General features: G+C 38.9%; 1 protein-coding gene across 2 annotated transcripts; it reads left to right on the forward strand.

Annotated features, from left to right (window-relative positions):
* Window positions 1-702: 702 nt before the first annotated feature.
* On the forward strand, window positions 703-13023 carry LOC146671659 (cytochrome P450 2K1-like). Of its 2 annotated transcripts, none has more exons than XM_085404009.1 (9): window positions 703-959; window positions 1116-1278; window positions 2482-2631; window positions 7187-7347; window positions 8493-8672; window positions 8775-8916; window positions 10800-10984; window positions 11091-11232; window positions 11323-13019. In XM_085404009.1, exons 1-9 carry the CDS (start codon window positions 750-752, stop codon window positions 11508-11510), a joined length of 1521 nt encoding a protein of 506 aa, XP_085260135.1. In that variant the 5' UTR covers window positions 703-749; the 3' UTR covers window positions 11511-13019. The 2 variants fall into 2 exon arrangements, with proteins under 2 accessions (XP_085260135.1, XP_085260134.1); XM_085404008.1 differs by lacking the exons at window positions 703-959; window positions 1116-1278; window positions 2482-2631 and adding exons at window positions 4876-5838; window positions 5943-6105; window positions 6885-7034 and having other exon boundaries at window positions 11323-13023.
* The last annotated feature ends 257 nt before the right edge of the window (window positions 13024-13280 follow it).

Here is a 13280-nt window from a genome sequence, read left to right on the forward strand (position 1 = left end):
CTATTACATTTGTTAAACTGATTTGCATAGACTGCTGATTTATTGTGAATGAATGATATTGTTTTATGATGCATTATACTGCTGAGTTATAAGAAATACTGTTCGCAGAAAGTCATCGCCTTATTTGTCTCTAGAAGAGAACAGAACATACTGGAGTTTTCTGCCCCATCTCAGCAGGAGCAGATAAACAGGGAGCCAAGGTCGTAGCTTAGGCGCCGTGTGAGAGAAAGAATGTGAATTTTTAGGCTTTTATGATTAGGTGGGGGCCACTAGAGGCTATAAGAGTTTGATCAATGCTCCACCATTTTGAGATCTGATGCTGTCTGCGTACGGTGTCCATCTCCCACGCGTGTGATCATTAAAATCATCGTTTGACTTGACCCGGCCGGACCAGTGATGTTATTTTGGTTTTTCCTCTTGTATCCATCCCCAATATTTGAATCCGTAACATGCCCATTTCAATAGTGCAAATTATTTGTTTAGCAAATACTTAAGAGTATACCTGATAACCCAGGTGATTTTGGAGAGTTGTTTATTGACATCAGAGTGTCTGGTAGCCTTCCTGGCCTTTTTATCAGCCATTGGAAAACAGCCTGATTTTAGTAAACGGCGTCGAGTGAGTTAACTGTCTTCCATGCAGTGTTTACTTTTTGCAAAGCCAGTCAACCCCCCCACCCTGCAGTCTGGCACAAAGAAAAGTGTGTTACCTGCAAGGACAGCACAGAGGAGAACCATCAACATCAGAGCAAATGGAACATTTTGAGGATTTTATCTTTTTCATTTTGTTCAGTCCCACCACAATGCTGGCAGCCGTTGTTTTCCTGCTTGTACTTTATCTTGTTTCTATCATTTTCATCTCTAAGGAAAAAGGAAATGAACCCCCAGGACCGAGACCTCTGCCCCTGCTTGGTAACCTGTTGCAATTAGATCTTAACAGACCCCACAAAACTCTGTGTGAGGTAAGGTAACTCTTCTCAAGATCTGAATCAAAAGAAGCCAGTTTAAACATATTACAATACCTAATGCTATGTTATGGCCCTAGCAGGGTCTCCTGTGAAATGTTAGGGGAACGTAACATGCTATTTAATTATTATTATTTTGAATGATTCTTCCAGCTTTCAAAGGAATATGGCTCTGTATTTACTCTTTACTTTGGAACCAACAAAGTCGTGGTCCTGGCTGGATATGAGACAGTCAGAGAGGCACTGGTCAACTATGCAGAGGAGTTTGGAGAGCGCAACATCTCCCCGATACTTAATGATATAAACCGAGGTCATGGTATGATTCTTTATATTGTGGTTTATTAAGTTTAATTTCATGTTCATAAATCTGTGTTAGCCCAGGGAAATTGCAGGTTTTGTTATTTGTGATCACTAGAGATATAAGAAAACATGATCGAAACAGGCTACACAATTAACAGCATGTTTCCTCATGTTTTGCAACAGCTGACCAATATCTTGAAGTCCAGGTTTCTTTTCAATCAGAAAAATAATATTTCAAAATAATATTTTAAAGGTTTAGTGGTGCATATTCCTTTGTTCTCGATGTCTGCCATGAGAGTAAGTTCTGCTGTTTGTGACAACATTGTGTTGTACTTTGAGTTCAGTTGATAGTTGGCTTTATAATAACATTTCACCAATGACACAGATGGAAACGTCAGATCAAAAGTGATAAAATGACTCTGAAATAAAAAATTAAAGACCCGTAGAATTACGGTTGAAAACCTTAAAAACAGATGATTTTCTTTTTGAAGAAATGCTGATTTTATTTTATTTTTTTGCTCTGATCTTTGCTGTTTTGCTTGGTTAAGATCAGATTGAGCAACAGCCCCCTTCACTCTCACTGACCTGACAGATCGCTCAACAGCAAATCCCTTTATCAATGTTTTACTTTGTGGATTTTACATTTAACACACATTAGCATGTTATATTACCAGCTAAAGTCACTTTCCCTTGCTTATCCAACTCAGAATCAGTGGTTGGTTGAGGTGGTTTGATGCTTTATATTTATTTTGTAATTATCTTTTTTTCTTGCTTTGTAAAAGTCGTCACTCTGCTGCCTTCAGACTTATCCATGTTTGAAATAATCAGCACATGATTGGGAAATCCTGGACTGACATATCGAGTTGATAACGACAGCAGTCATCTGACCTCTTACCCGATTGGTGATGTGAAAGAGAATTAACACAGGAAAAAACAAACAAACTTTGAAATGATAAATATGATAAAGTAGGACCTCAGCTGTGGAGCCCGAGAAGTACACGCTGAAATACAAAATTACATGAAACACATACTGTCAGTTCTTTATTTGAGTTAAGGCATGAATGCAAAATTGAGAACTCTGTCACAGAGACTACTGCTGAAACAGACAAAGGTCTGCGCTACAAGCCTGATTGTTCATTTGTGCCTCTGCTGAACTGATGAATGTCAGGCTCTGGCTGCTAGGCTGGAGCAGACATGCATTATACCTTATGTTTTGTAGGAATTTTGTTTGCAAATGGAGAATCGTGGAAAGAGCTGAGACGTTTTGCCCTCGCCACCCTCAAAGACTTTGGGATGGGCAAAAGACTTACTCAGGGTAAAATCCTGGAGGAGTGTGGCTATCTGATTCAAGTGATTGAAGATCATAAAGGTATGGCAAAAGTACACGAACCATGAACTGCAATTTAAATGATTTTTTTTTAAATTAGCACACCTCTGAATGTTATATTGTGCATGTCTGTTAGCCCATGTATGGATTTATTTATTTTAGATTTTTTTTTCTTGTGTATCAATTTTACAGGAAATGCTTTTGATACAGCTCTTCCAATAAATTTATTTCGGTGACTGTCAATCATTGCAAGAGAACGGACCACTCCAGTTGATTTTATTGTGTAACTGTCGCACACCTTTGAGCCCTATCTAACAAATGAGGGTTCCTGTTTCTTTATGTCGCCCTTATGAAGAAGGACTGTTTTTGTTTTTTTCCTTAAGAGCCTCTTAATGTTGTTGCCAGATGTACATAATGCGATGTGTTCATGGTACTAAAACCATTTACTCATTTAAAGCCTGTTTTGGAATCATTAATGGATGCATGCCTAAAATAGGACTTGCAAAATGCACGAAACTGGGAGAGCAGAGAGCTGCTAGTGAACAATAGAAGGCCGTCCAGACTGAGGATTAATCCACAGGGTACATTTAGTCTCTTCTTAGAGCATTTACTACATCTCAATTTTCAGCTCCTGTTAGGTAACTATTCAGTTTTCTGCCCAACAAAAGTACAGGAACAGTGTGTTACTATGTGGATATCAGCTTCAGTGCTTACGTCGAAGCTGTTTATAAAAAAAGAAAAAACCCACAAAGTGACGCTGGAGATTTTACTCGTGCCATTGTTCTGGTGAAACTCAAAGTCTTTCAATTAAAATTGGCCTAGAACACCGAGACTGCAATGACCTTTTATTGTTTTTTTCCATCAGCTGTGCAATTCACATGCTGCACCTGTGCATGTGTAAAGACAGCGACAGATAAAATGGGAGCCCACTTCCTGGATTCATCCCAGAGTCTGCAAAACAGATTGAAGACTTTTAATGTCTCCAAAAACGAATTCTTACTCAGTATCCTGCTGTTGCAATCTGGGATAACCACACCGAGTCCTTTACTTGACATTGCTGTCCTCAAAGAAACACTTCCGAGAAATGAAATGAATGTATACCGTCTTACACACAAAAAGCTCTCTGACAGCTGTATTAACAGCTTGATATATCCGCAGTGCTTTCTTTATGCTAAACAAGAAACTGATATTCCTAAAAACCCCACAGATGTGTTGCTTAGAGGTTTTCAAAGGTTTTTACATTATAATTTCTGTGTATTTGCACAAATCCTCTTTCATTATGTGTGTGACTTGAAATAACAGCATTGTTAGACAAGTAGAAAAATGATAAACATTTAAAAGGTTTGCGCTGCTGATATTGAAGAATGTTTAACGCTGAAATGTGGTGTATCAAATTTAAAAAGGGAATTTACATCATTGTAATTGTGTACTGTACTGTACCATGCCATGGGACTGACTTTGTCAACTGTAAATGTATCGCTACTCTTTTTAAATTAAATAATGCTCTATGCAAAAGGATGCAAAGCCCAGTGTGGGATCCTGTTTTTATATTTCAGTTTGTTCAGCATTTGTCCTGAATGGTTTTGCCACCAGAGGTAAGTGGTGAAGGGTTTTGAGTTTATTTTGTTGTTGACCTCTTCCTGGATTAACCACACTGTGACAGACAAGGATGGGCAACCACATCATCCCCAGAAAGCTAACTCTCCCTTTAGGCCCCACAAAAACCCCCAAAACAAAATGCACACAAAACAAATGTATGTTAGAAATGGGTTTATGTAAATCTAAGCCAACCTAAAGCTGGACATCATGGCATACCTGCACAGAGAAGCAGGAGAACTGAGGTAGGCTAGAGTGAGAGAGTGGATAGCACCAGGTGTTCGAGTGTTTTACGATGCCCAACACCACTGGAGGAGAGCAGCGACAGACCAGTAGGAATGTAATCGAGTATTCATGAAGTACTTTAAGTATTTTCTTTTTTTTTTTAAATCTTATGCTACTTCAAGCTTTTACGCTACTATGTTTTGCTCTTTGTTCCATTTATTTTGAAGTTTTTATTTATTTTTTATTCTTTTTAGATTAATTGCATTGTTATAACTCAAACTACCCAACAATATATAACTAATTAAAATTATTAAAGACCACAGGGCTACACATGAGCCTGAAAATGATGCCTATTGTTTTCTGTGTTGATTTTATTTTCGATTACGTATTCTCATTCTTGCTCACCCTGTTCCATCCCATTTCAGAAATCCTGGAAATACTCCTTCCCTGCTACATTTATAATTTAATGTTTGCACATCCTGATGTCCAGCAGCCTGTTTGGAGAGTCACGTGACAATCCTCATAGGGGAATGAATATATATATATGCAGCATAATTTGGATAATGGAGACCACTGTAAGGTCCTTCTTTAGTTTCCAAGTAAGCATTTTGACCTCCACCAGGTTAGTCTTCTGGAGCCTTTAGTGACCATATTTGTATGAGCCTCATTAACAAGCTGCCACCCATGAACTGTTTGGATGTATCTGCTACTTACTTATTGTTATGCGACAAACTAATTAAATATTAGAATTCCACTCCCCAAACTTAGATCAGAATCAGAATCAGCATACTTTATTAATCCCAAAGGAAGGATGAGCTGTATCACACAGCAAGCGATATATTTTTTTAAATCAGATAACTGTGTTAAAATGTTCCAAAAGCCACCATGAGCATAAACAAGGTGGAGCCCCAGGGGACAGAGGTGGCACCTAACAGACCTCAATCTTCTACATGTCTCTGTGTGATAAATAGCAACCCGGTAACTGAAACATTGCTGACCCTAAAAAAACATAGCTGTGGCTTTTTGAAGGGTGAGGCAGCTCTCACTTGCTCTGGCAAAACAAGTTCCTGTAATTAAATCACTGGGGGAGTTACCTAATGCACAGATGAGATATGCATCTCAGGGGCGGGAACATGGATGCTAAACCTATCATGGGAGTCCCTACAAGGAAGCTCTAGCAGTTTTCACATAAGTAACACAGAGAAAAACCACTGACACCAGACGGAGATGGCACTTTTTGTAGATTTTAACTTTTCCAGTTCCACCACCGTGCTGGCTGCTGCTGTTCTCTTGCTTGTTCTTTATCTCCTATCTGTCAATTACATTTCTAAGGAAAGAGGGAAGGAACCCCCAGGACCGAGACCTCTGCCTCTGCTAGGCAACCTGTTGCAAATTGACCTCAAGAGACCCTACAAAACTCTGCATGAGGTAAATCAGGCTGTCTTCTCGTTCAAAAGGAGCAGCTTTAATGAAAGATTGCAATGTATTTAATGCTATTTCAGTTGTCTTTTGCTTAATTTTTATTCTTCCAGCTTTCAAAGACATATGGGTCAGTATTTACAGTTTATTTAGGAACCAACAAGGTTGTGGTCTTGGCTGGGTACGAAGCAGTCAGAGAGGCACTGGTTAACTATGCAGTGGAGTTTGGAGAGCGCAACGTCTCCCCGATATTTAAGGACCTGAACAGAGGTCATGGTATGAAATTCTTTCATAATACCATTTATTCTGTTTCATTTTACTATCACAAATAGTCCGGTCAACATATGATACCTGGCTTCTCAGAAATAACCAACAGCACTTATAGCTGCTGTGACTCACATGACTTCATGAAATACAGGTTTCCTCTCCATCCAGAATTAAAAAAAAAAGTTTATATAAGTTTAGTGCTACATATTCCTTTAATGTTGAATGTCTTCCGTGAGGATGTGACCCTGTTTGTGTAGTAAACTATGCAATACAGCACTTTTATTATGAAATTGCTTCAATCGTCCAGGTAAGGAAATCCCAAAAAGTTGATCCTGTTCATCTCGACAGCGTTTTCTGTGGGATAAACGTTTTGTCACTCATCCAAGTGACTTCTACAGTCTCAGCTGACTGCAAGATTCCCCAGCTTTATAAATAATGTTCATTGACCAATGATCATGAATCTGACATTTTTAGTCAGCGGTGCTAATTTCAATACAATAGAGTCACATGTACAATTTTAAACTATTTAGGGGAAAAAAAGACAAATGCAAATGTACTGTAATTTAGTAAAAACACTACATCCAGATGAACAGAATTGACTTTTTGGGGGGTACAAAATGTGATATATTCAAAAACAAAAACTACTTCAAAAGTTAAAAATGTTAAAAATACTCATTGTTTTCAGCCCTTCCTTACTGGTGGTTTAAGCCTTGTCAGCATGTTTCTATTTCCATATCATAAAAATCAGTTAATTGAGTTTTTAAAATAAAGGATTTTATGTTTTGTAGGAATTTTGTTTGCAAATGGAGAATCGTGGAAAGAGCTGAGACGTTTTGCCCTCGCCACCCTCAAAGACTTTGGGATGGGCAAAAGACTTACTCAGGGTAAAATCCTGGAGGAGTGTGGCTATCTGATTCAAGTGATTGAAGATCATAAAGGTATGGCAAAAGTACACGAACCATGAACTGCAATTTAAATGATTTTTTTTTAAATTAGCACACCTCTAAATGTTATATTGTGCATGTCTGTTAGCCCATGTATGGATTTATTTATTTTAGATTTTTTTTTTTCTTGTGTATCAATTTTACAGGAAATGCTTTTGATACAGCTCTTCCAATAAATTATGCAACAGCCAACATTATCTCCTCTATTGTGTTCGGAAGCAGATTTGACTACGGTGACCCTGTATTCAAGAACATGGTGAAGCGAGCCAATCAAACCATATGTGTCTCAGGTTCTGCATCAGTCCAGGTTGGCTTTTTGACAGATTCGATGAGTTGGTGAAGTTGGCCACGATCACATACATTCATATATGGAAGTAGAAAATTCTGTGAGACTAAAATCTTATAAATTAAATTAAATTAGCAACAACAAACAGGCCTCATGACCTGATGTTTACTACGTGCTTCGTATCTTAGGCTCCCATTCTACTTTTGAATACTCTAGGTCCCACAAGTAAACCAGCAGTGCTATGTGGTCCTATGAGGTCTATAAGATTAGACTGGGCCTGATTGTTCAAGACTTTGTAAGTGAAAGGATTTTAAATTCAACTTTGGATTTAACAGGAAGCCAGTGAAGACAAGCGAATATGGGAGAAATATGCTTGCAGTCAATACTCTCGCTGTAGCATTTTGGATCAACTGAAGGCTTTTCGGGGAGTCAGGATGGCCTGATAACTGATCCATCTCATGTCTGTCTTATCTGACTTTGCCGATTGTTGTCCGGCCTCCACCTCGTGACCTGCCTGGCTGAACAGGGATCCCAGGGGCTAAAGTCCCCATCGATATGGCTCTCTGGAAGGCATACACAACTCCCTACAATAACAAGGCTCTAAACATTCAGTGAAGAAACACAGGCTAGAGCCAAAGCTGTAGCGCTGCCATTAGCAAATCTGGCTCTGTGGTGCATTGGAAATCTGACTATTTGCTTTTTCACAATCTTTTTTTTTTTTAATTTTTATTATTGTTATTAATGCTCATTGATGCAAAGGCAGTAATTCTTAATCATGAGATACAATAAAATGTATATATGACACGATATGCACCGATAGTCATTAAGAAATTAGATGGTAAAGCTACTTGAAAATATCAGATATCTTTAGATGCACAGCAACAGTAACTTTGTTATTTTTGATTTAAATTATTTCTGTGAGGGGAATTTTAAAATAGGTCAAGTCATCGCTGCTTTCATAAAAATGAAAACCAGGATTTGGTGAAACAATGTGTAATAATAATGTGTGGACTTTAATCTTTTTTTTTTTTTAATATTTAAACTATAACATGTGTCATATGACAAAGTAAAATGTATTTAATTTTATTTCTAATAATTCAGTGTATTTACTTGGAATAAGCTTTAAGGTTGTTGTTTTTTTTTGTTTGTTTTTTTTTCTCCTGCAGCTTTTTAACATGTTTCCTCGGCTGTTCGGTTGGATAAAAAATCGCCAGGTGATGTTAAAAAATGTTGAGATGGCTGTCACAGATATAAAGAATTTAATTAAGCATCTGAAAGAGACTCTGGAGCCTGGACTGTGCCGAGGGCTTGTGGACTGTTTTCTGATTCGGAAACAGAAAGAAGAAGTAAGACTGTGTGTTGTTTTTTTTGTTTTTTTTAAATTATGATAATATTATTTACACTTTAGGTTTGATAGCAATAAGCAATGTGAGTGTTATTTCTTTTAGGACTCCTGTGTTTTGGATACTCACTACAATGAGGAGAACTTGACATTCACAGTGAGCAACCTGTTTGCTGCTGGCACTGACACCACAGCAGCCACACTGAGATGGGGTTTGCTGTTAATGGCTAAATACCCACACATACAGGGTAAGGAACTGGACAAGACATGCAAGTCTCACCTCAAAAGAATGTGGGTGATAAGAAATACCACACTGTTAATTTGGTTTTCACCCAGGACTGTATAGGCGTTGGTTGAATAACAATGGTGTTCACCTTGGGGTGTCGGTCAGAACACACAGGACGCACAAATAAGGTTATTCCTTATTTGCTGTTATTCTTTAACACAACAGCACAGTGATGCAACCACAGGCTTACAGGGGTGGTGTACAACTCGTAGGTGGGGTCTGTGTATGGGCTCAATACTAAAGTAATAATGGTATTTCTGGTATAGCACAACTTTATCCTTTCAGTAGCTGCCAAAAGTTAAGGGACCTAGCTTAGGATATTCATATAGAGATCCCCCAGCTTCAAACTGCATTACCCTTCCAGGACCTGAAGCTCAGCAAAGCACCCCAAACCCATCTATTCTCTGACTGGATTGTTAAATTTATGATTGACACGACATTGACCAATCAGGTGAAAGGCAGAAAAATTGGGACAAAATTCCTACTCATAAGAAGAAAGTCACACATAGCCAGGGAACTTAAGTGTAGAGTTTAATACGCAGGTTTTTGCTTTGTATCTGTAACCTCTACGGTGGGCCTGAGAGGCCAAACGGACTGCAACTTAAGAAAACACCAGCAACAAGAAAAACGCTGCAAAAGCACACAAAAAATAACGGAAATAGGAAAAACGACAACGGAAATAGGAAAAAACAGATTTCCAAAAGCACAAGGGAAGTGTTTCTGGGGAGACAATAACCCGACGGACCAGTTGCAGGAACCAAATTATGCTAAGAATTGCGCTGGGACACACTTAGAAGAAGTGAAGGATCTATCGGTTTTGTGAGGAAAGAAAAGATGAGAGGTAAGTGTGTTAGCCTAACTATTAGTCTGAAAATACGTCAGCAGTATTATATGAATCATGATAAAACACACCATTTTTTCGGTTCCTGCAACTGGTCCGTCAGGTTGTCTCCCCAGAAACACTTCCCTTGTGTGTGTGTGTGGTTTTTTTTTTTTTTTTTTTTCCTATTTTTGTTTTCTTGTTTCCTATTTCCGTTGTGTTTTGTGTGCTTTTGCAACGTTTTTCTTATTGCTGGTGTAAGTTGCAGTCCGTTTGGCTTCTCAGGGCCACCGTTGTAACCAGACCTTAACAAACAAATTTGTAACTGTGTAAATATTTTTTTACAAACACAAATCTTTTTTACAAACACACTTACACACTTACAAAACTCAGTTCACAACTACACATTTGATTTAAGAGTACAAAATATTTATGCCCACAATTTGAGCCCATATGTGTGGTCTGTAAACAAAACATATACAGAATGCTGATTATAATAAGGATTCAATCAAGATGTCTACTCACAGTTCTTTAGAGACGCACACAACTCACACTATGCCTAGACGTCCACTGTTGAGTCAGTTTACAAGGTGCCTCTTGCTATGTGTTAGCTTAACCTACATGCTCTGGACCATGTTCTCAATAGTTCAACTCTCTCGCCACAAGGGGGCTCTCGAACACAGTCGACAGCCTTTCCAACACACATAGTTGATATTTATATAAGGTGATAACACATAAATACATATATAGAGTTCAGTGTCCTGTTGGGCTACAAGACCAATGACTTCAGTTATGGGTTTACTGACATGTCAGCAGGTGATATCAGAGGGAAAAGGCAAAACAACCACCACCACTACCAGTCAGTGGTAAATAAATACACAGCATTTCATATGCAAACAATGTGCACCATAACAATATTCTGTGTATAATTTTAGATTTTTTATTTATTTATTTATTTTTACACGTTTTAGCAGATCTGTTAAAACTAATGTGGACAAATTTGTTTCTTTATTTTGTCTCTGCAGAGCAGGTCCACGAGGAGCTGAGCCGGGTAGTAGGAAGCCGACAAGTTTGTGTAGATGACCGGAAAAACCTGCCGTACACTGATGCAGTCATTCACGAGACTCAGAGACTGGCGAATATTGTCCCCATGTCTGTTCCTCACCAAACTAGCCAAGATGTCACCTTCAAGGGATACTTTATCAAAAAGGTCAGCTGCTGTACCTAAATATATTTTAACATCTTGATTTACTTCTGATAACCTGAACTAGTTCTGTAGATGTACATCTACATGAGAAATCTTCTGTTTCCCACAGGGAACTATTGTGTTTCCCCTTCTCACCTCTGTCCTGTATGATGAGAGTGAATGGGAGAGCCCACACACTTTTAACCCTTCACATTTTCTGGACAAAAAGGGTCAATTTGTCAGGAGAGATGCCTTCATGCCCTTTTCTGCAGGTATGACAACTTTGTCAGGCTTTTTTGAGAAAATTCTCACTAGCGCAGACATGATTCGTTTAAATGAGTGTAAACTCTTTGCATTTGCAGGTCGCAGGATGTGTCTCGGAGAAGGTCTGGCTAAGATGGAGCTCTTCCTCTTCTTCACCTCCCTCATTCAGCGCTTTCATTTCACTCCTCCACCTGGAATCACAGAGGATGAACTGGATCTCACACCAGCTGTGGGATTCACCACCCCTCCTTCATCTCATATGCTGTGTGCTGTCAGTCGCCAGTAAGAGACACATGGAACTTGACATTATAGCATTTACTTGTGACAATAGCATAAACATTGTTTTTATCATCCTAACCCAACAGGAAACAGATGTCAGCATTCTGAACAACAGACAAAGGCAGATGTCAAGGAAACTGATTTTTCTGACTACTTTTTAGTTTTACTCCCTACAGTTTCAAACAAATATCTGTACTTTCTACTTATTACGTTTTCAAAACAAGCTCATTACTTTGGCTGTAATGCATTCGGGGGGGAGTTATTATCTCGTCACTGCGGACCTTTGTTTGTTTATTAATCACCAGTGGATAAATAAAAAAAAAAGACGACACGTGTCAAAGTCAGGGATTAAAAGTGATTGTTTTTTAAATGGCCTGCATTTGTATAGCGCTTTACTCAGTCCCTAAGGACCCCAAAGCGCTTCACACAACATTCAGTCATTCACCCATTCACACACAGGCAATGGCAAGCTACGTTGTAGCCACAGCTGCCCTGGGGCGCACTGACAGAGGCGAGGCTGCCGGACACTAGCGCCACCGGGCCCTCTGACCACCACCAGTAGGCAAACATGGGGTTAGTATCTTACCCTCCTGGCATGCAGCCAGGAGGCAACCTGGGATCGAACCACCGATTTTCTGATTAGTGGCTGACCTGCTCTGCCACCTGAGCTACAGCCACCATGTTTTTAAGTGTCAGTTAATTTCCAATGCAACTTTCCTCTCAGCTCAACAAACATCACAAACACACAAAGTGTTTGTGTGCAGTTTGTTTCAAAGTGTGTTGCTAGCTAAAGGTCCAGCTGCTGTATTTCACAGGGAGAGAACAGAAAGAGAGCCAACTTCACTCAGAGATGGAGAAAGATAAGAAAGACAGGACAGGAGAGGAAGAAGAGAGGTTAGATTCAAAGGTAACGACTGCTCAGAGACTTTTACAGTCTCGTGTGCTATGTTAGTGTTTTCAGTTTTATTTCCCCGGTCTCGTTGTGTGTGATTTCTCCTCCTCCTCTGTCTCATTCCCTCATTATCCCTCTGTGTATTTAAGCCCTTTGTCGTCCTGTTTGTTGCTGGATTGTCTGCAAACTGCATTTCCCATGTTGCAGGGCTTTAGTGTCATTATTCTTTATTTATTTATTTTTTTTTAGGTTTCTCCCAGTTTAGGTTTTGCTAGCTTACTCATTGCCACCCTTTGCTTTTGTTTGTATTCTGCTCTGCCGTAATAAAGGCTTACTCTCAATTCAAGTCCGTTATCAGTGACTGCATTCGGGTCCAATCTTTCTCCACTCCTCTCCGTCTGCCACAGCAGACATGCCAATTGTGAGTTATGATTGTTTTCCACACACTGAGGTATTGCAACCAATTTTAGGGTTCTCCAACCTACTGAATCTCACATTAACCCCCGACTGCACACATTTTCCTGTTTAGAAAAACAATCTAGGTAAGAGAAAAATCCTCCAAAGAGCTATTTTTACTTTCATACTTTGAGTACATTTCAGAGCCTGTATTTGTTTGTTTGTTTGTTTGTTTGTTTTTTAAATTTTACTTGAGTAAAGAAGTTGAATCAGTAATTCAGTTTTTACTGGAGTTTTTTTTTTTTAGCAGTAGTATTTCTACTTAAGAACAAAATTCTATACTTTTACCACCTCTACAAGGGAACCCTTTATTTCAGTCACTTCTAGCAAGTAAAAGGAGATTATAATACACAGAATGAGTTCTGTCATTCAAAATTTTCATCACCGACCAGAACTTTGTTTGAATGTGTGCTTTTGGTGATTAACACG

Source organism: Rhamphochromis longiceps, linkage group LG4 (assembly GCF_057381845.1).
Source record: "Rhamphochromis longiceps isolate RC_006_pf linkage group LG4, R_longiceps_female_GT1.1, whole genome shotgun sequence".
Taxonomy (NCBI): domain Eukaryota; kingdom Metazoa; phylum Chordata; class Actinopteri; order Cichliformes; family Cichlidae; genus Rhamphochromis; species Rhamphochromis longiceps.

What these genes read in the sequence shown, in the direction of transcription:
- LOC146671659 (XM_085404009.1), top strand. Translation starts at nt 750, where the DNA reads ATGGAACATTTTGAGGATTTTATCTTTTTCATTTTGTTCAGTCCCACC. An exon ending in TAAATACCCACACATACAGG is followed by an intron (nt 8,917 to 10,799) that starts GTAAGGAACTGG and finishes TTGTCTCTGCAG; the next exon opens with AGCAGGTCCACGAGGAGCTG. An exon ending in AGGGATACTTTATCAAAAAG is followed by an intron (nt 10,985 to 11,090) that starts GTCAGCTGCTGT and finishes TGTTTCCCACAG; the next exon opens with GGAACTATTGTGTTTCCCCT.